This window comes from Molothrus aeneus, chromosome Z (genome assembly GCF_037042795.1).
Source record: "Molothrus aeneus isolate 106 chromosome Z, BPBGC_Maene_1.0, whole genome shotgun sequence".
Taxonomy (NCBI): Eukaryota; Metazoa; Chordata; class Aves; order Passeriformes; family Icteridae; genus Molothrus; species Molothrus aeneus.
The window spans coordinates 27,870,856-27,892,774 of record NC_089680.1 but is presented as its reverse complement, the minus strand read 5'-3'; the positions used below and the strand labels follow the sequence as shown (position 1 = coordinate 27,892,774).

The following is a 21,919-nucleotide window of genomic DNA, read 5'->3' as shown; positions in this document are numbered from 1 at the left end:
CCTGGACTGTTAAGAACTGTGGATGTTTGTATTTCCAGTTGTGTAATTAATTAACACAAGAGCTGCTCAGAGACAAGAACCTCATGAAAACCAGTCCAGTTGCTACAATAAAAATTGCTACAGTAATATGCCAAAGTTAGTATTTTGACCACTGGAAATCATGTCACTAGTATCAGTGAGCACTTGTTTTGAAAGATAGTAGAAAAGACATTCACTGGTCAAGATCATCTAGCTATCTAGCTACAGGTTTACCAGATTACAATTTGTTCAGTATCTTTTTACTGATAAAGTCTTGCAGGGTCACACAGAAACAGAGGCTTTACCAAATGTGTTACACATCATTGAAACTCCATTTCCCATGCCTGCAAAATATTGCTCTGAGGGAAGAAATAGAAACATAATACTTGCTTAGATAATTTGCCCTGATACAAGTGCAATTTATGGTGAGCAAAATCAAGTCACATCTGTGTAAGCAAACACGAAGGTAACCTTTCCATAAGTTCAGTTTCCATACACAGGAGCTCTGGTCTGAAATGACTCTTTGTAGACCAGTGGTCATTGTTCTTTGCAGCTTCTGGCTAGCTCCAGCTAGGCACATGTTCAAGGAATGTGCTTGCATGTTCTTGTCATTGCTTCATTTACTGATTGAGTAAATCAGTCAATGTGCTTTCTAATTATGATGTATTCTGAAATGTGTGTCCTTTATCAATCAATATTGCAAATGTGTTTTCCAAATAAGAGACACAAGAGTACTGGCTTTTGTTAAAGACAGTTACTGTATTTTTGAAATTAGGTATATTTAATATAAAAAAATACAGCATTAAAGTGGTAACCACAGGCAACAAAATCTACCATAGTGTAAGTTAAGGACAGCATTGGACTTAAATTATTGATGAGTCTGGTAGACTACTTGGACAAATCTAGATTGCAGAATCTCATGTAATTGGGAGTGAGCTATGACAGATAAGCAGAAGTTTGACCCATTTTCACCTGGGGTTGGTAGCATCTTTCTGGCTCACATCTGGCAACTTGGTTTGAAGGAAAGCATAGATATGTGGCCAGATCTTATTGGTTTCTGTTCCAGAAAAGGATTTCAATAACCCTTTTTTCCTAAGGAAGAAAAAGAAGAAAGCATTACAGATGTCAAATTGTTTAATTGTTCCAAAATCTCCACCTCACTTGAAGATTACCCTGGCAGGAGTGTGAAAATATGCATGTGATGTAACACCAAGAAAGCTGTAGCATTGGAAGTGCAGGCTGTACATTAATTTCTGCTCAACAGTCCTGGAAGGATACAATGAAGGGTGGTGAATATGGAAATACAGAAAGGACAACCATTGATGTTGTCAGAGTCTGATTTCTTTGTCTAGGCAAGGGAAGACTAGAGCTCTACATGGTGACCTACAAATCCATATATCAGCAGTATGATGCTTGCAGCTTTACATTAGGAGAAACATTGTGTCTAATTTTGACTCTTAAAAGAACTAGTAATTTATTTCCACTCCACAATGCAAATGACAATTCTGAATTAGCTACTTATTCCTAAAGAGTCTTGCTAGCTGGTTCTAGTCACAGTCCTGTTCTTAGAACAGCCACATTTAAATCCTCATTAACAGTTTCTCTATTTGTGTATGGCTTCTTGACCCATTGCACTTATTAGCAGAGTTCTACTTATACATCCAGAAAACAAAATATTGTAAATTCTTGCAAAAAAAGGAACTGTCTGTTACCTCACCCACCAGAGCTGTTGTTGCTCATAGCAGTACTATGATGTATTGAGTAATGCATAGCATTCTTTATGAAGCTAAATGTGGCTGGCTGCAGTGGCAGGTTATTTTACCATACAGGTTCCAGAAGGTCTCATGCAGCCCTGGAAAATCATACTCATTCTGCTGGGTTGATTTCTGACTGAGTTCATGAAAGCTACACAGTTACTCACACCACACTCACTGTTGTGGTATAATATATTCTGTAGCAGAGAGATCTGTTCCTCACTATGCTGATGCACAGAAAGATTTTGGAATTTTGAAGAACAGATTTTACTACTTACCGATAATATTCTAGGACGGGTTTTGTTTGTGCATCATAAGCCTGGAGCCTCTTGCTGACAGTCTCTGGCTTGTCATCATCACGCTGAACAAGGGGCTCGCCAGTAATGTCATCAATTCCCTAATCATGGTTAAAAGCAAATACCAGAGTATACTTTTTACTTCTCTTTAAGCATGCTTTATGTCATTTTCTATTTAAATTATGATTAATTTCCACTTAATCAGGGTGTAGATTTCTGCTTATAAAGAGAGGCTGCTGCCTGTGTTCTTGTCTGGAATGTTAAGTTGTTGACTTTCCAGTAAAACAGTCTGTCAATTAAAAATATTTTCTCAGTATTCCCAGTGAATATTAGACCATAGTAACTTGACTAATTTGTCCTCTGGAACATTCATAGAATATGGGGAATATGAAGACAAAACCTTCACATGCAAGAGAAAACAATACCGTTGGTAATATATTCCTGTATAACAAGAAATAAGAGACCAATTGGACCTTCATTTGACAATACTAAAATGGGCAAAGGAGTTAATGGCCATTTGATTTTAAGTCACAAAATGGAAGAGTTATTTAACAACAGCTGTACAAAAAAATGGCATGAGAGTCAGCTGAAGCTTTCCCTACAGAGGTAGGGACCTAATGTGTGAATGTTCCTACTAAGTAAGCAAGCATTTTGCAGGTTTATTAAGATAATAGAGACAACTGTATTTCACCTGTTTAGCTCTATTCCATGTTTTCAATTTAAGTATTGCAGTCTACTGTGTTTTGGTAAGTCTGCTAATTAGTGAAAGGTAAGACAGATCCTAAATAGCAAAGCTCTGGCAGCTGAAGCCTACTCTGGTAAGTCTGAGAATTCTCTGTTCCATCTTGCCTGTGCTCTTCTGCAATTGAAAATAACCATGACTTTAAGCACCTTGTTTTAAACAAAACAAAGGCAATATTTTCAGTTGCTCACTTCCAGTGCTTACCTGGTATTTCAAGCTGTCCTCTTGTCCTGCAACACTAAAATTCAAAAGCTACAGGGCCTGCTCTATATCTGATGTAAATTAATAGAACTTCCAAGTGAAATGTGATGCCACAACAGCTAAGTTATTTAGAGTTAAGGATGAAATACGGTTTTAGCTGAGTTGCACTAAAGCAAATTGTTCTTGAAAAAATTTAAGGGAACAATGTACAGTCTTTATCTTCAATCTCCTCTTTAGGATATCTCAAGTCATAAAAATCTGTTAAAAATTAATCTGTTGAAAAGCTTCCCTGACTTGAAAGTTTCTACATCCAGTTTTGCAGTACAGCAGCTCTTCCCTTGAAAATACCCATCTTGGTTAAATATAAACACAGGGAAAGCATTAAGTGGATTCCTCTGACTGGTGGTTTGGTGTTTCCTGTATATAAAGCATTACTCCTCTGGAGGAAGGAAAAGAAATCTACATTTTGGACTGTACAGGCTGCAAACAGGCTAAGACCATGCCCAGATCCTGTGCCAGTGCACAAGGCAGGCAGTATTCCAGATCAGTGAACAGCTTTAACAAGTGCTTACAAAACATCATGGTGTTCTGCTCTGCAGGGGACAAATAACGTTGTCCAACACCTTAAAGTTCTGCCAGGTCACTAACATACCCTCGTACCAGCACAGTGTTAACTGAAAGATTCTGCACTCCCAAGAAATGAGCCTTTTTGTTCTGAGCTGCTGTGTTTTGAAACACATTATGTAAACAATATTTTACTGCAGCTAGCAAACACAATGCAGTACTTATTTAGTGCCAACAGCAATGCATATTGCTTACCTGCACTTTGGGAGGACTGAATTCGAGATTGTAGACTCTGCCACTGGCAGGGTGGATCCAGCGTGCTGTAAGCCGACACTTTATGGTCTCAAATGGAACGTCTAGGTCAATCACAGTGTCTATGTTACATTCTTTATCGAGCGCTTCTGCCTGAGCAACTGTTCTGGGGAAACCTTTTTAAAGGAAACAACTTCATAAAATTCTGAAAGCAGAGTTATAGCAAAAATTACCTGGATTGAGTCATTAAAGAAAATAATTGTTACACAGCAAAAAAAACAAAAAGCATTGTCATGTTCTATAAAGATGGAAGAGACATCAGATTTTCCAATATCTTTCAGTGTGTCATGGCATTTTAACTTTTTAAATGCCTCCCAGCTTTTATTTCTTCATTTCAGCTAATAATCTTCCCAAAAGTGCAAAAAATAAGTGCAAAAAGACCCTATATTTATATATACACCATATACCACTACACTGAATAAAAGCACTGTATCCACATTTGGAATAATAGAAGCTCCAGTGAAGAGTTTCCCTCAGAACCACCTAGAAACATTTGTGATATATCTCACTTTCAGACCTGTGTAAGTCTGGCTTAAGGTGGTGGCCATTACAAACCTGTTTTATTCAGTTGCAGTAAGCCAAATCCATTTACCAGAGGCAGTACAGGATACAGCTGTCCATTGCAGCTAGACTGGTTTTATTGTGGGTCTGCAGAAGCCTTTACTTGCAACCAGTTAAGATCTAGTTACAGAAAACTAAAGAGAAAATGGGATGGATGGAGATACCCACGCAGATATGACCACTTTGAGCAGAAAGCAATGATAAATGCCAGTCACGTCACTCAGTGCATGAAATGTGCAACAGGACAGAGGCCCTTCTTCAGATGAGGCAGCTGAAAAGCAGTACATGCCCGCAAATAATGCAAATAGGACTTGCATTCGGTGATGAGAAAAAAAAAATAATAAAGGAACAATTTTCCCTTACTGCCTGTTCACATCTGTAGTCAGGCTTTGAAAAGTACAAAGACCATTTAGAAATAGGCACTGCGCACCTTGTCCAGACTTCAAAACAAGCTCACTATATGGAAAAGAGTCAGACTGTGGTGCCTGAGTCCTCCAGCACATCACAAACTGCAAAGAAGATGACAGTCTGTCTGTGTACAAAGTGTCTCTTCCCTACCTCACTTCCCTACCTCCCTATTAGAAGGTTTGTGAAAGTTTTAGTGTATCAAAGTGTCCTCAGATATGATGACTGCGAGAACACTCAGGCTGATCAGGAACCTGTCTCTTCACTTCAGAGATGCTGAATTTTTCCCCATGAACTCTGTGGCTCCCTATTCTATGCCTTAAACTATTAGATAATCTAGTGGAACTTAAGAGGGGTGCAGTGGGAACAAAGAACAAGAAAGCCAACATCTCCACAAAGAATTTGAAATGAAATATTGAGCAAAGACCTTCAGTGGTCAAAGCTACTGCAGAACATGCTATTGTGTCCTATACTCACTGGAACAGTTCCTCTCCTCAAAAAGCTCTAGAATAGTCTCATTTTCTTCAGTAGCTTCTAATTTGCATCATACTGTACAAGTAAACTTCCTCATAAAGGCAAGTACCGATAGGCACAAACTTAAGAAACTCTTGCATTATGTTGATCTGTCCATTGCATGAGTAAGGAAAAACATTACAAAAAGACAGAGTTTATTAACTCAGACCAAGTCCTTGCTTGTGCATTAAGTCTTTTGCACCTGGCATGCATCACAGTCATGAGCTGCCCTCATCCTATTTCTCACACATTCACATTATTGCATGAAAGTGCTTCTAAATGGTAAGAGCAGAGGAAGAGCCAGGTCTTCAACACTGATGTTGAACACTGTTCAAGAACTGCTCTTCTTTCTTACTATTAGCAGCCACCATGTTTCTAAGTTATGCAGCTGAAATTGAGTTTGCTTTGGACTGAGTAATGAGAAAATTCCTCAACAAATTGAAGTGCTTTTAGGAAAGCATTTCATTGAAATTGAACTGACATTTCCTACACAGTGTTCTCTCTATACAGAAAAAGATCTGCAAGAGGTGATGAATTATGAAGATTCCAGGAACACAGAGAAAAGTGCTCTAGATTATACAGCATGTAAATCTAAATGGATTACACCCACAGACACATACAACTCAGACTGCTACATCTGCTATGACTCCAGAAGCCACCAACCTATTGTAAGGCAGTAAATGAGTGTTTGGCTAAGTGAACATGCAAGCAGTTCAGCCGCTCTGGTTTGAGCTAACTGACCCCATCTGTTTGTTCTGCATTGCAGTTACCAAACTTAAGATTATGGGTTAACATATTTCAACAGAACAGTGTTGTTCCTGTGAAGCCCATTATGCCAGAGCTATCCCTAGAGTAATTCACTGGGTTTCATTACAAATGCTGATGCAGACAAACTTTCTGCTGCATAAGTTTAAAGGCAGAAGCACATTAACATGCTGCAGAAATTGATTTATTCTCTTATGGTTTTGACACAATCCTCCTGCTGAGAGCTGCCAGTGGGCACAGCTACTACTACTATACTGCTATACTACTATACTGCTACACATCCAGATCCACAAGACTAGAACTGTGTGTACATGGGACCTGAAACTAAAGGAAAAAAACCCAATATCTGCCATTCTTTGCTTTATGGTGTAGGTTTCATTGTACTGTTCACTGTGGGAATAAAGCCTTTCTCTCAGGAAGGAGCCCAGCTGTGACTAAAGCCACGAGAACATATCACTGTATGTAGAAGCAACTATACAAATATAACTATAATAAAGCACTTAGGGAGAGAGGCCACTGTGGATTTTTCACTCCCTCTAAATAGAAAGCTACACCAATAACTTCTTTATCTACTGAGGCAGGTTGTGACTAGAGTCTGAAAAAACACGTATCCAGCCCAGACACTGTTTTTGTGCTGGGCATCCAACTGTTCTCCCAGGGGCTGGAATAACGAGAGCCATCCAGTTCATGAGACAACAGCAAATGCATTTTCTCTCTAGCAAGAATGCTGAAGCAATGAGCTTACACTGCAGAACTGCAAAACAGTTCACTCTGGAGAACAGAACCAAACAGCAAATGAAGGAGACCTCTTAGGGCAGTTGAGCAATAGTTTTGATTACACTCCACACTGCTGCAGTACTTTTCCATACTTATCTTGTTACCGCATCACATTCCTACCTTGCTGTTTAGATAATTCCAAAGCCTCATCCTTCAAAAGTTTTCCATTCCCCAAGGACTTTAATAAGAAAATATTTTAAAAAGAAACTTCTCAATGCCTATTTTAATGGGGAAATACCATATGAATTATCATAAAAAATACCAGCGTTGCCAGTTTTGAAATTTTTCTGGAGTGTTGAACTACCCTTTTTAACATGAGTTAAATATCCCTGTAATGTTCTGAGGGCAGGGTACATCCAAAGCATTTGTCAGCCAAAGAAACTGGGGCAGACTATCTGCTGAAAGTTTCACAACAAGCTGGCTACCAGCAACCAAAGCAGTCCCAAGTTTTCCAGAGCAGATTTTCTCTCCATATATAGTGACATCCAACATGATAACTTACCATCCAATAGCCAGTTGTACTGGTCTAAACCTTTTATCTCATTCAGCATTAGTTGTGTCATGATGTGATCTGGAATAAGCTGTCCTTGGTCAATGTAGGACTTGGCAAGGATTCCCACTTCTGCAAAAGTAAAAGTTGCATTACACTATCTCTGACCTCCAGCAAGTGAGAAAAAGCCACAAACCTGAAAAAAAAATTGTTTTGATCGGGTGACAGAGAAAAGTTGTAAACAAGACAGACAGCATGCTTACCAAAATTAAAAAATATCCAGATGATCAACTAGGATCTGACCATACAAATACATATCAGATTAATTAGATCCACCTGTAGGGCAAAACACACACCCTCTGAATAAATTTACTAGTATGTATTTGATATATGAAGTTCCAAAAACTAAAATGAGGAGAGGCCACTAACCAAGAGTCTTCAAAATAAAAAATAGAAAGGATACAAGTTTATTAATATATCAGCCCTCAGACTTCATGAAAAGAAAGTTTATTTTCTTAGCTTAGTGGCTAGTTATTAACTTACACTTAGGCTTCATTACAAACATAAATGCCTTTGGCAGTATGCAGTGGGACATGCTTGCCAGGTATGTATTTTTATGATTACTAGAGTGGCAAGAGGGCGTTTATAGATAGTGTACACTATTTATGGAAGTACACAAACACTAGTATTTCACATGGAACTGACTAACATTTAGTACCAGTCATTTATCCCACTGGCTTACTAAAATTCCATCCACGCATTGTCATTCCAGCTATCACACTATGCTCCTACATGGCAGGCAGTAGCATGCTGTAGTTCACCCAAATCATACATATAGCCAGGAAGAAATTCAGTTGCCTGCGTTGTGTCCTAGGCACAAATTTTCCATATCTTTCACTTATAAAACAATTACCCAATTATGTTACGTAACCCAGAATTGCAGCTAGACTGGTTTTATTGTGGGTCTGCAGAAGCCTTTACTTGCAACCAGTTAAGATCTAGTTACAGAAAACTAAAGAGAAAATGGGATGGATGGAGATACCCACGCAGATATGACCACTTTGAGCAGAAAGCAATGATAAATGCCAGTCACGTCACTCAGTGCATGAAATGTGCAACAGGACAGAGGCCCTTCTTCAGATGAGGCAGCTGAAAAGCAGTACATGCCCGCAAATAATGCAAATAGGACTTGCATTCGGTGATGAGAAAAAAAAAATAATAAAGGAACAATTTTCCCTTACTGCCTGTTCACATCTGTAGTCAGGCTTTGAAAAGTACAAAGACCATTTAGAAATAGGCACTGCGCACCTTGTCCAGACTTCAAAACAAGCTCACTATATGGAAAAGAGTCAGACTGTGGTGCCTGAGTCCTCCAGCACATCACAAACTGCAAAGAAGATGACAGTCTGTCTGTGTACAAAGTGTCTCTTCCCTACCTCCCTTCTTCATACCTTTTTTTATTATTCTAGTGTGCTTTGAACCATATACCCTGAAAAAGTGGGTTGGGAGAAGGAATAAATCATGTCTAGGTAGTTTAATGTGTGATCTAAAAATATTTGCAAGACAAGGTTCACAGGGAACAATTCTAACTTACTTTGGAAAGATTCATGAGTTTTTGGGCCCAGAAAGGTTTAGAACATGGCAAGCTATTATTAGACCAACAGAGCTTGAAAAATGCTGCCTTTTGCCTCCCTTTACAGAACTCAGGTAATTTAGAAAGTCCTGATTACAAAGGGGAAAAAATAGGCAGAACCATACCCAAATAGTCATATATATACACTAACTCAGAGCTGGTTCCCCCCACCCCCCATTTCTGCTATTGGGAGTGGGATTTCATGGGGTTTTGTAGGTTTTATTTAGTTCTGGGTTTCTTCAGGTTGGGTCTGAAACCACTAAAGGCATGGCAATCTTCAGAATTACAGGTAACACAGGTTTCTTTCCTTTGTAGGTGATGGCAGGTATCCATGTTCCATGGCTTTACAAAGGATCAGCAGGTTCTAACCACATTACAGCAGTCAAGCTCTAGCCATAACCAGACAGTAATTACCTTAGCATTAGAGAAGCGGTCACAGGCTCTCCACTGTCCAAAAGAACATGATAATAACTGCAGAATGATAAGGACACTCATCTTCAACAGGACTTTTCAACAATGCCCATTTTCACAAAACAGCAAATAGAAAACTTGCACCATATAACTTCTGTTAGCTTTATCTAATTTTCCAAGGGCTTTACCTGCCCATCTTAGTGTAACTCATTTCCCAAAGAATTGGAAATTGCAGGACTCTTCTGTTGTCATCAAAACTCCTGGATCTTTGCCTTGACTGAATTTGTCTAGGCTGTCTGAGTTGCCTCTCAGTTGTTCTCCTAGTTTCAGTGTACTACCTAGTCCTCCTACCTCATACTTCATCTCAACCCTCTGGGAACCATTTCTGAAACTAGTGACTGACTTTCAATGAAATTACAGTAGAGTTTCATCTGGGTTTACTAGTGAATGAGAAACTCTGTAGCAGATTCTGGTAAATTCTGCTGTAGCTAATTTAGAGTGAACTTCACCTCTTAAGCTGTCCACTGACTTCTTTCCTTATTTTGGATTTTAATGTCTCTGCTAAACTTCCATTTCACATGTTTGCTCTCCTTCACAGTCCTTCATTTGTCCAGCCCACCTAGAATTCTTTGCGTAATCACTTCTCTGCATCACTTCAGGCTCCCACCTCAATTCATGCAATATGGTATTTCCACTTGGAAATTTCTTCTTCCCACACAACCTTTAGCATGATTCTGGTACTCTGTGGTCTTGCACAAAACCGAAAGTATTTAGTAAACATTTTAAACCTCAAAACACTTGGTAAAATAACATTTCCTTTGTTTTCTTGGAATGGCTACCCACCACATCTTCCACTGAAAGTTCATAACAGAACAGTTTTGTGACCTTCTGTAAATAAAAACATATTATAGAAACCAAATAGAAATAGCATGAATATGATCAGGTCTGTCTACAAAGGTGTGCTCCTCGCAAATTCTTAACTTAGAGTATCTAAAATATCAACTATAGTAAAGTCAGTCACTGTACCAAAGTCATTATCCTTACTGAGTAAACAAAGTTTGTGTGAAGACGTGGGAATCACATCACAGCTGCTTCACCTTCAAACATGCTTATGAGTATTCCAAAACTAAGACTGCCAGTTACCTTGGCATAATACTGCAGTGATACTTACAAGTGAATGGAATATTCTACAGGTTGAAGTTGTTGGAAATAATAATATTCTCACTTCATCACACACAGCCTGAGATGGTTCTTACAAGGTTTTTCACCCCACCATATAGAAAAACAGATGTGCAACTCAGGAGGGAACCTTCCATCATTGCAAAAATCCACCAGAGAGAGGGACTGTGGTATCTCAACTGAGGCCAGAGGCCAAGCTAGACCTGTTCAGCAAGAATAATTCGTATATTTATCTAGTATAAGCATCACTGTATGTAAACACAGACCTTGCTGAAACCTAAGCATGACATGAACTCGTAAGACAATAATAATTTTAAAAGCTATGCAGTTTGAAAATTTTGCACGTTGTTTTGGTTTTTTTTTAAAGCACCACTATGTTATGCCTGCCAGCTCAGGACTAGGCGTAATTTTGGAATAGCTGCTAACAATTCTAGGCACCCCTACTTCTAGCCATCCAATGAACATCCAAAAAAAGTCTGATTGTCCAAAACCCCGCCTCTTGCCCTGACTGTTAGAAGATGTGAATATTTTTCCCTTTTAAGATGCTTCCAGCTGGAGAAACCATGAGAAGCTATCAGAACTACTAGAAACACGTACAAAAACCACTGGGTGCTTACAAAAAGCAGCCAAGACAAGGAAGCAATGAGGTTTAAGGAAACAACGAAAACAGGACAACCCCGTCCACTTTCATGAAGAGGTTGGCAAGTGTCAGCGTGTGGAGGACCCAGGGCTGCCGATATGAGGCCCGCTTCGGTGGCCTCTGGCCTCCAGAAGAGCCGTGTGAAGTCACCCCACCTCTGTCTGCGCGGCGGGCACACGGAGGTGGAGAGCAGCAAACCACATTAAGGCAGCGCCCTCCCTTCTCGGAGGGGAAGGGCAGGAACGCGTGTTGGGAGCGTGCGTCCCTTCCCTTGGGAGCGGAGCTGTGTCACGCGGGGCTGCGTGGGGACCGTTCCCGCGGGACGGGGACAGGAGGAGGGGCTGTCGCCGCCGCGCACACATCCCCACCCGCGTCCCCGCGCCCACCTGTCTTCTTCTGCATGTTGTCCCTCAGCAGGTCGCCGCTGGAGAGGTGCTTCACGCCGAAGTGCTTGATAATCCGAGCGGAGACGGTGCCTTTCCCGGAGCCCGGCGGCCCCATGATGACGGCGCGGAGCAGCGGCCGCGCCACCATGCTGTCCCCGCTGTCCCCGCTGCTCCGGCCGCGGACGCGCAGGGGCGCGGCAGGAGCGCGGCAGGAGCGCGGCAGGAGCGCCGCCTTCCCGGGGAGCGCCGCCTCGCCCCGCCGGCCGGCCCGGGCCGGTCCTTCCCGGGAACGGCGGCGGCAGCTTCTCTGGCTGTCAATCAGGGGCAGGAAGGAAAGATCCTTTACGTAAGTGCACGGGGGGAGGGAGGGATAAATTCATAACGATAATAAAAAGATAAATGAAGCAAATTGCGTCTTAGAGCGTCGCATCAGGCCGCATTTAGGTATCATGTTCAACCGGCCATGACCAGCTTCCCCGCTGCCCAGGAGGCCCCTTTTGGCTGCTCCCTAAGCCGTCAGCCCCTGCCCTCCCTCAGACACACAGAATCAAAGAGTCGTTTGGTTTGGAAAAGACCTTAAGGGTCACCGAGCCCAACAAGTAATCCAGCTTTGCCAGTCCATCCCTAAACCATGCCCCAAACTGACACAAGCCCACCTTTTAAGTATCCCCAGAAATGGTGACTCCACCACTTCCCAAACGGAACTGGGACTTGCTCCTTACCTGGCTGTCACCTGATGCCTGCTTGGCTGCTGGCACTGTCACTGCACTGCCCAGGTGCCCTGAGGCTGACTTTGCTGTGCTCCCTCACCCTCATGCAACAGCCCTGCTCTTGCTGATCTCTCACAAATAAGCTCCCACTGTCTAGCAGCAGGCAGCTGCGTTTTAATGAGCTGGGCCTGAGTTTTGTTTATGATACTTGAATGTGAACAACTGCAGGTTGTCCTTGTTCTGAGTAGTGTTCTTCCAAACACCAAGATGTCCTTTCCCACAGATATGATTTGGTGATTCTCAGCTACATCAGAACACAATATTTTGGCCAAAACATTAGATTGCCCCATATCCTGAGTGTTCACAGTCATGTCCACAGCAGGAGAAGTGGGTCTTTCTGCTAAAGGTTCTGGAGATGCTGATGGATCTCAATCACTGTACCAGAAAGGTCACAACGGAAAAGTGAGCAGAAAGCAGAGCTAGAGTCAAAATATCAATTAAATTCAACTTCCTGGTTTAAAACATTTTTTCATTTCAATAGTTTTACACTGAACCAAGTAAAGCCATAAGAAAATATTCAAATGACTGTTTGGTATTTTAAAACAGTAAAGAGATAGGAATGTAGCCCCCAAACTCCTCAGTCAATAAAATTAATTGCCTTAACAATTAAGTAGGGAGGCACTGGCTTAGCTCATAGAGCTTACTATAAGTCTCATTACCCTGAGAAATGTGAACCTTCAAAAATGAACATGATAGTACCTCTATTCCAGATTGTACTAGGACACCAAGAGTTAAACATTTGGGGCTTTAGCAGCGTTCCCAGGGCAACACCTCAGTCTGCCAAAGCACCACAGTCTTAAACAAAATTTGGCAGCAAAGGCCCATTTAATGTTAGAAGCCAAACAGTTCATTTTAAGCTCCACACTTCAGAGACTTCTGAATGGCAGAAGTCCATAAAATGTATTGCTAAATCTTCCTAAAGCAAATATATGGGAAAATGGAAGGTATTGTATGAAATATATATCCAGCAAATAACTAGACTAGTCAGAGAGATCATTAAATCTAATCTACAATGCCACCATGCATAAAAAGCAGCAATAATTTATCTGCCTGTTAAAAAGGGAGCCTGAGGTTCTGCCTCTCTACAGGCCTATTGAGCAGCTCAGAAATCTAGACAGGAATGCTAAGACAATCCCTTTGTTAAAGACTATTTAGAACCTCTCTGAACTTCATAATAGATTCATGAGGAAGGGGTGGAAGAGAATAGAAAGGCACTTCTCCCACACACACAGGTTCTTACTAACCTATGGCCTTTGCAGAACTGAAGTGGGTACTTAGATTACAGAAAATAGGTAGTAAAAGAAATTATTGTTCCCATTTCCTTGGCTATCTTTCCTGAAGTCCAAACCTCACTCTAGTAGCTTTGTGAGTAGTTGTGACATACTCAGAAGTGGAAAAGGAAATAATGGAAGAAATGGGGTCAATGGTTCACTAGTTTGTATACAAGTCTTTATACAGCTATTCTGTATTTATAGACATGCAAGTGTTTTTTTAACAGCCTCATTACATTGTTTGGAAAATGACATTTCATCATCTTCATTCAGACTTAATTATTCACATCTTAACAGAGTAGTCAATATTTATGTAACACAACTTGCACTATATTCTGATTAATCTTTTTCACACATGTAATGTACCGGTATAAATTAAAAACTTAACTCTTGCTTAGTGAGTATAGAAGTAACCCTCATGGTGACTGACTAGTAATCAAAATCTTGTTTCAAACAAATCCAAATGTTCTTACTAATAAATAATCTTTCATATTACTCAGCATTTTTTCAAACATAAGAGATGCTTTGAAGAGGCTTTTTAAGCCTTAAACCATCAGGAGAGTTTCTGTCAGGTATGCTCCTTGGAGATATAAGTCCTTTCTTCTGAGTTTGATACAGAATTATTTTAGTACTGTTGGGTAACTACTTACAAAGTGTTGTACTTTGTATCAAAATGAAGTGGTGGCTTGCACGAGGAAGGAGTCATAGTACCCTAGTTGTCAGGACATGGTACTATGACATGGTCTCCCACATAATTTTTGTGCCTCATTTGGTGGAGGGGTGGACAATTTGATGGGCTTAAGTCTGGCTGGAATAGAAGTGTAGTGCTTAGTGTTTTGTACCCTACCAAAAGCTGTTAATGAGCATGTATTTCCAGGGCCTGTCCTGGTGCCTTGTCCTGTCTAGTGTCTGTGAATAACTCTGGAAGAAGAGAGAGAGCGCACCCTCATCAGTTTTGTGAGTAACACCAAACCATGTGGCCTGAGCACATGGGCTTAGGGGCCAGAGGTGGAGCTCTGCAACAACAGATGGGGAAAGGGGCCAAGCAGGACACTGACAAAATTCAGCAAGAGCAGGTACAAAGTCCTGCATCCAGGACACCGCTTCCAACAGTGCAGGCTGGGAACTGACCAGCAAGGAAGAAACTCTGCTGGAGAAGACTGGGGAGAACCGGCCTACAGCCAGCTAAGCACCGTCCAGCATGTGGACACTAACATCCTGAGCCATATTAACAGGAGGGTAGCCACTCCATCAGGGAAAACGGTTATCCCTTTGTATTAGGCACTTCTTAGCCCACATCTGTGTGCTGTGGCCAGTACTGGGCCCTCCAGTACAAACCAGGCATTGATCAGTTGGGGCAGGTTTAGCAGAGAGTGACCAAGATTATCAGGGGATAGAGAAGAGATACTGCCACAGACAGATGGAACCATGTTTGTTCAAACTGGAGACAAGAAGGGTTCAGGAGTACCTACAGCAGCCTTCTAGCACCCATGAGAAGGTTACTGAGAAGGCAGGGACAGGCTGCTTATTAAGATGAGTGGTAGGACTCAGTCAGTCAGGCAGTGGAATTTAAGTAGACTCAGTTCCCTGACATTTTTAAGACACAACCAGATAAAGCCCTGAGCAACCCAGTCTGACCTTGCTTTGGTCCACAGATTGGGCTACAGATCTGGATTCCTACCTGGATAAGGCTGTGATGCTGTATTTGTAAACAAGATACCCCATTAATAATGTTTTTTAAAACAATGCATGAAATACTTATCCAGTGAAGGCTAACATATATACACAACACAGCTGAAAATTCTCCCTCAAAAAATATATACCATCAAGAACACTTGAGGAGCAGATTTTTTTTTTTTTATATAAGTTGAAATACAGAAGATGAAATGTTGCTGTTGAACTGTCCTCTAAAGTAGCAAAGACATAACTCTTTACAAACCCAAAATGTAGAGCTGTGATTTTTTATTTGGATTTAAATAGTGTTTTATTGCAAAGAGGGATAAAACACTATCATTTTTCTGATGTCACTCCTACCTTTAGTAAAAAGCCTAATGAATTATTCCTCCCAGATGGCTGAGTATAGCAAATTGACACTTATACATAGCACGAGTTGTTCCAAAACTCTAAGTTTCCTAGGAAATGTGTATTCTTCAGACAGAAATTCATTGCCTGCACACCAAGCTTGTGTACACTCAAACCTTATTTATGACAAAGCTAAAACACACATTATTTATAAAGTGAAAAATCTATTAACATATTTGAAACTTTAACAGTGTCATTCAAGAATTATTAATTATTACAGAAAGTTTATGCTAACTTACCATTATTAGGTTTTATTCTTTATTATAGAAATAATTAATTGCTCCACACACACTTCTTAGTTTTTCCCATTCTCCTGGTGTTGTGTTTATCTCTCTCCCCTTTTTGCCTGGGCCCCAAGGTGGTCTCACTCAGATGAGGGTGGTGGGGTTATGGTGAGTCATCAGCATCTGGACTCCCTCACCAGGAAGAATGCCAGGCTTCTGTTGACAGTTTCTTCTTCATCCCTGTAGGGCTCACTTGGAGTAGTTTTTGTATTCTTGCTAACACACTTTTGTACCTTGCTTTTTCTTCACTAGTCTGTAGCTCTACATTACATCTGAGTTTTAATATATATAGTACCTTGCACCTATATTAGATAGTTTCTTTGTCTTTTTTGCTAAACCAAATGTGTCCAGGTCCAGGTCTGCATCCAAGAAAAGAAAAAATAATACAAGAAAAATAAATTACCCATAGAAAACCTGTCAAAACTGCTCTCACAATTAAAGGAAGCATACCAAAGCTGCAAGCAGCTCAAAGAACATTCAGACAGTGCAAATCTGACTAGCTTCTGTTCTGATGCCTTGGAAACTCAGTACAAGGCTTATGTCCTGTTACGAGCAATGGCAATATTTTGTTCAAGTCACAAGTGGATAATAATCAAATACAGAATTTTAATTATTTGGAAAACATTTCTGTTGTCTCAGTGGTTCTTTTGAGCTGTATTTGGAGTTTGTAATTTTAATCCTATAAAAGCACTCATCACAGATTGTTTAGAAATCTCTCAAAGTAAACATAAATAGGAAAATAAATTAAGTTCAAGTAAAAGAGAAGTTACATAGCTGTGTTTCTGAGACTCTGTGAAAAGTCTTGGGAGGTATGTAAACCAACAGAAATTCAGAGAAAAGTGTTATCTTTCTGCATTCTTGGAGCCCCCATAGATTAGCAGAAGGCAGATCTCTTTTTGAAGCTTCTGTAATGACATTTTCTGTATTATTTATCCCAAGTGATTAAACTATTATGTTCTCCAATCACTGATCAAATGAAAATTAACATTTCCCTGAGTACTAAGGTAAGCCAGTAATAGCTTTACATTTTGAGGTTAAATTGTAACAGCTGCCCAGATGATGACATGTATATATCTCTGAGGTGCCACTCAGTCTCTCTGTGCCACCTCTAGGCAGTTGATAAAAATAATTTTCCTGACCCCAGAAATCCTTGAACTTCTAGCACAACAAGCTACTAGCATTCCCAGGGAAACAAAACCCCTCCTTTATGTCACTGGGTATTTTTATGACAGATAGAGCTCTCATTATAAGGATACTTACATTATACCAGCAGAATATATATGCCAGTGATTTTTTTACAGAGGTATCTTATTTCAGTTACATGAGAAAATTCTGACTACCAATGGAAAAATTTTTGGGGAAGTCTGTTTTCTGTTTTGTTCTCCCAGTTTTGTTTTCCCATGCCTTGACATAAAGCAGATACTTGCAAATTGTTAACAGATGATAGCAAGTAATTGGAAGTCACAGAAGAAGGACAGGATGGACACAACTAAAAATACATGTGTGGGAGCACAGGGGAGTACAGAAAGGAAGAGAAATGAACCACAGAAAAGAGTTCATTCAAAGTAGACGCAGTTGACTAGACATTTTTGATGCAAATCTAAGACACAGAGTTCAGACAATGCAGTGAAAAACATAGTCCCAGCAGCAGCACCTGAAAGCCTTTCACACAGATGTCTTCACAGAAGAAGACACTTGATTTCAGTGGGAGTGTGCCACACCCACAACCTCACAGCAAACTGTTATTTAACTACTACCCTGAAATTATGTCTAAAAGGCCTGTGAGTGAAGGAAATTAAAGAACACAAAGTTGTTCCCTGAAAATAGGAAACAGTAAGTGCCAGACTTCTTCTCCATTAATCATGGAGTTTAGCACTGTTTGTTCTGGAATTCCAAAATACCCTCCAGACTCTGAAACCCAAAGGAATTATGCAGAGACTTGACTGAATTTATTGTTTGTAAACAGGAAAACAAACCACTGATTAATCAAGAAAGTTTTAAAACTTTTTTGTGAAGTTTGGACATAGATTTATTAGGTCCGGGAAGATATGTATGTTCTTTACCTTACACTCAGTCTTCTCCTAGTTCTGCTCAGTGCATAACAGAAAAGAATTTAAGCTGCCCAAGCACCACCCTATTTTCTGTTATATTCCAGATCAGAGCTGTAACTGGCAACTAATTTCTTACACACAGAAAGCTACAATTCTTTGATTCCACTAAACTGCCCATGACAAGACTCTCTTTTTCTAAAAATACAGAGAGGTTCATCTGCACATGAACCATGAATAGCTCTAGATATTTCTTCCCATATCTCAGAAATCTTGGGCACCACATACGTGATCAAATGCTGTTTAACTGCTGCCATTTTTTGATCCTCCTTTTCCACAAATTTCTCAACATGCTTCCTTTAATAAAATTTCTTAGGCTTTGTTTCTACACAGATGTGGTCTTTTGATTTAGATGCACAATTTTTCTGGGTTTGATTTTTTGCCTCAACACCTGGGTCTGGGAAATCCACAGAATCTGCACAGTCTATGTGGTAAATGGATTAAGTGGAGAAGAAATTTAGGATACAGTATGTGAAAAATTGGACTTGAGCATAAAGAGCAGTGTGTCCAGCTGGTCAAGGGGCATGATTGCCCTTTTCTACTCCACATATGTGAGACCCCATCTGGATTTTTGCATCCAGCTGTGGAGTCCTCAGTTCAGGAAAGACAAGAGGACAGTCTTAAGCTGTGCCAGGGAATAGTTAGGTTGGATATTAGGAGGAATTTCTTCACAAAAAGGCTGATTGGGTATTGGAATGTACTGCCCAGGGAGGTGGTGGAGTCACTGTCCCTGAGTTTTTTTAAGAAAAGACTGAATGTGGCACTCAGTGCCACGGTCAAGGCAACAAGGTGATGTTTGGTCATAGGTTGGACTTGATGATCTTAAAGGTATTTTCCAACCTAAACAATTCTGTGATTCTGACTCTGGTTCTGCAACATGGACCTGATTCAGTCAGTGTAGATGCAGGCCATAAAAATGATTGGTGGGCTGGAATAATTTCTTCTTGAGGAAAGGCTGAAAGAGCTGAGATTGATCAGCCTGGAGAAGAAAGAGCCTTGGTGAGCACTCATTGCTGTCTTTCAGTATTTAAGGGAGCTTATCAGAGAGACAGAGGCAGAATTTTTACCCAGAAATAATGACAGGACAAAGGGCAGGAGTTTTAAACTGAAAGAGGGTAGATTTACTCTGGCCATAAGGAAAAATTTTTCTACAGTGAAGGTGGTGAGGCACTGGCACAAGTTGCTGACAGAAGCTGTGGATGCCCAATGGGGACCTCTAAGTGTTGAAAACAAGGTTGTACGGGGCTTTTAGCAACCTGGTCCCTGCCCATAGCATGAGGTTGACTAGATGATCTTGAAAGATCCCTTCCAAACTAAATCATTCTGCTTTTCTTTGATACAAAGCTTGCAGGCCAGTGTATCAACACAAAAAAAACCCTCATGCATGTTGATCACAAAAGTCAGCAAGGAGCTGATAATAGATGGCTTAGTTCCTTCAGTTTCTGTAAAGTGTGTGTATCATGGGTTTCAAAAAGAACTTTTAGTCTCTGGAAAACAATTTAGTAAAATAAAAAGTATTATCATTTGTAAGGAAAATTGTCTGACTTTTGCTGTACAGCTGTGTAAGGTGCTGTTGATTCTCCTGAAGGACAAGAGGCCTTACAGAGAGAGGGATCTGGATAGAGTGGAGCACTGGGCAATCACCAGTGACATGAAAATGACAAGTCAAAATGCCAGATTCTGTACCTGGGATAGAGAAATGCCACACATGAGTCTAAACTGGGAGAGGGGCGGCTCTGGGGTTGCAGAGAGGGCTCAAGGGGTGCTGGTTGGCAGCAGGCTCTGTGGCAGCCAGCAGTGTACCCTGGCAGCCAGGGGGGCAGCAAACCCCATCTGGGCACAGCAAACCCCATCCTGAGAGCAGCAAACCCCATCCTGAGAGCAGCAAACCCCATCCTGAGTGCAGCAAACCCCAGCCTGAGTGCAGCAAACCCCATCCTGAGAGCAGCAAACCCCATCCTGAGAGCAGCAAACCCCATCCTGAGTGCAGCAAACCCCAGCCTGAGTGCAGCAAACCCCATGCTGGATGCAGCAAATGCCAGCCTGGGCACAGCAAACCCCATCCTGGCTGCAGCAAACCCCAGCCTGAGAGCAGCTAACCCCATCCTGAGAGCAGCAAACCCCAGCCTGAGTGCAGCAAACCCCATCCTGAGAGCAGCAAACCCCATCCTGAGAGCAGCAAACCCCATCCTGAGAGCAGCAAACCCCAGCCTGAGTGCAGCAAACCCCATCCTGAGAGCAGCAAACCCCATGCTGGATGCAGCAAATGCCAGCCTGGGCACAGCAAACCCCAGCCTGAGTGCAGCAAACCCCAGCCTGAGTGCAGCAAACCCCATCCTGAGAGCAGCAAACCCCATCCTGAGAGCAGCAAACCCCATGCTGGATGCAGCAAACCCCATCCTGAGAGCAGCAAACCCCATCCTGAGTGCAGCAAACCCCATCCTGGGTGCAGCAAACCCCATCCTGAGAGCAGCAAACCCCATCCTGAGTGCAGCAAACCCCATCTGGCTGCAGCAAACCCCATCCTGAGTGCAGCAAACCCCATGCTGGATGCAGCAAATGCCAGCCTGGGCACAGCAAACCCCATCCTGGGTGCACCAGCTGTGGTAGTCTAAAGAGGTGACTGTCCCTGTGTGTCCCGTTGTTAGGGCAGGGCCTCCTGTGCAATGCTGGGTGCAGCTCTGGGCTCCACCATTTCAGAACCATGGGAAGGTCCTCGAAGGTGTCTGGAGAAGGGCAAGAAGGCGTCTGGTGGAAGGACTAGACACCATGGCCTGTGAGGGGCTGCTAAGGGCTTAGGGCTTGTCTAGTCTGGAGAAAAGCAGCTGAGGGGCAACCTCCTTGCTCTCTACAGCTTCCTGAGGAGGGGAAGTGGGGAGGGAGGTGCTGATCTCTCCTCCCTGGGACCCAGTGACAGGATGTGTGGGAATGGTTCAAAGCTGCACCAGGGGAGGTTCAGACTCGCCATTAGGAAGCATTTCTTTACAGAGAGGGTGGTCAAGCTTGATGATGCCCTGAGCCTATCAATGTGTAAGGGGCATTTGGACAGAGCCTTTAAGAGCCTGCTTTACCTTTGGGTCAGCCCTGAAGTGAAGCAGTTGGGCTAAATTATTCTTGTACATCCCCTACAACTAGAGTATTCCATTCCAATAAACTTCTTTTCATGGGCACATATGTGTAGCCTAACAATTAACATTGTCACACCTCCACTGTAATCGATGTTTCTCTTAAAGTAAGAGACTGAAAGCTTTAGTCGGTCTCCTCCAGGACACCGGGACTCTGTCACTATCATTAAGCAAACAGGCTGTCCCAAGGACCGCGAGCAGGACTCATTCCTCCATCGTTTTCCTTAAAGTAGGAAATAAATTACTGAAAAGTACTGCCTAAGGAACATGTTCCCAGAAACCGACTCATTTGGATGTGGGGGCAGTACCCTTGTGCGGGCACCACGTTCCGCTCTGGACCGTCCTTACCCGCCCGCCGAAGGAGAGCCCACCTCACCCGGAGGAGCAGCGGGCCGGGCTCCGGTCAGACACATCTCCCGACAGTTCCACACTCCTTAAGTTTCAACTGAAAACACGCAGGCTGGGAGAGCAGAGGAAAAGGCAGAGGCTGCCACCCGTGCCGCGACAAACTCAGCCCGTCCCTTGCCGCCACGGCCCCGCCGCCGAGCGCGGAGCATGAAGCACGGGGGGCGGTGCGAGCCCTGCCCGCCCCCTGCCCTTTGCCCCCGCCGCTGTCCCAGCGCTTCCTGTTC

The 21,919-nt window shown here is 42.1% G+C and overlaps 1 protein-coding gene across 1 annotated transcript; it reads right to left on the bottom strand.

Annotated features, from left to right (window-relative positions):
* Positions 1 to 757: 757 nt before the first annotated feature.
* Positions 758 to 21,684, bottom strand: AK3 (adenylate kinase 3). The gene is made up of 6 exons (XM_066569646.1): positions 21,664 to 21,684; positions 11,648 to 11,958; positions 7,411 to 7,530; positions 3,831 to 4,003; positions 2,051 to 2,169; positions 758 to 1,110 (listed from the first exon to the last, which is right to left on the bottom strand). The coding sequence occupies exons 2-6, from the start codon at positions 11,793 to 11,795 to the stop codon at positions 987 to 989; spliced, it is 684 nt and encodes a 227-aa protein (XP_066425743.1). The 5' UTR covers positions 11,796 to 11,958; positions 21,664 to 21,684; the 3' UTR covers positions 758 to 986.
* Positions 21,685 to 21,919: the final 235 nt, after the last annotated feature.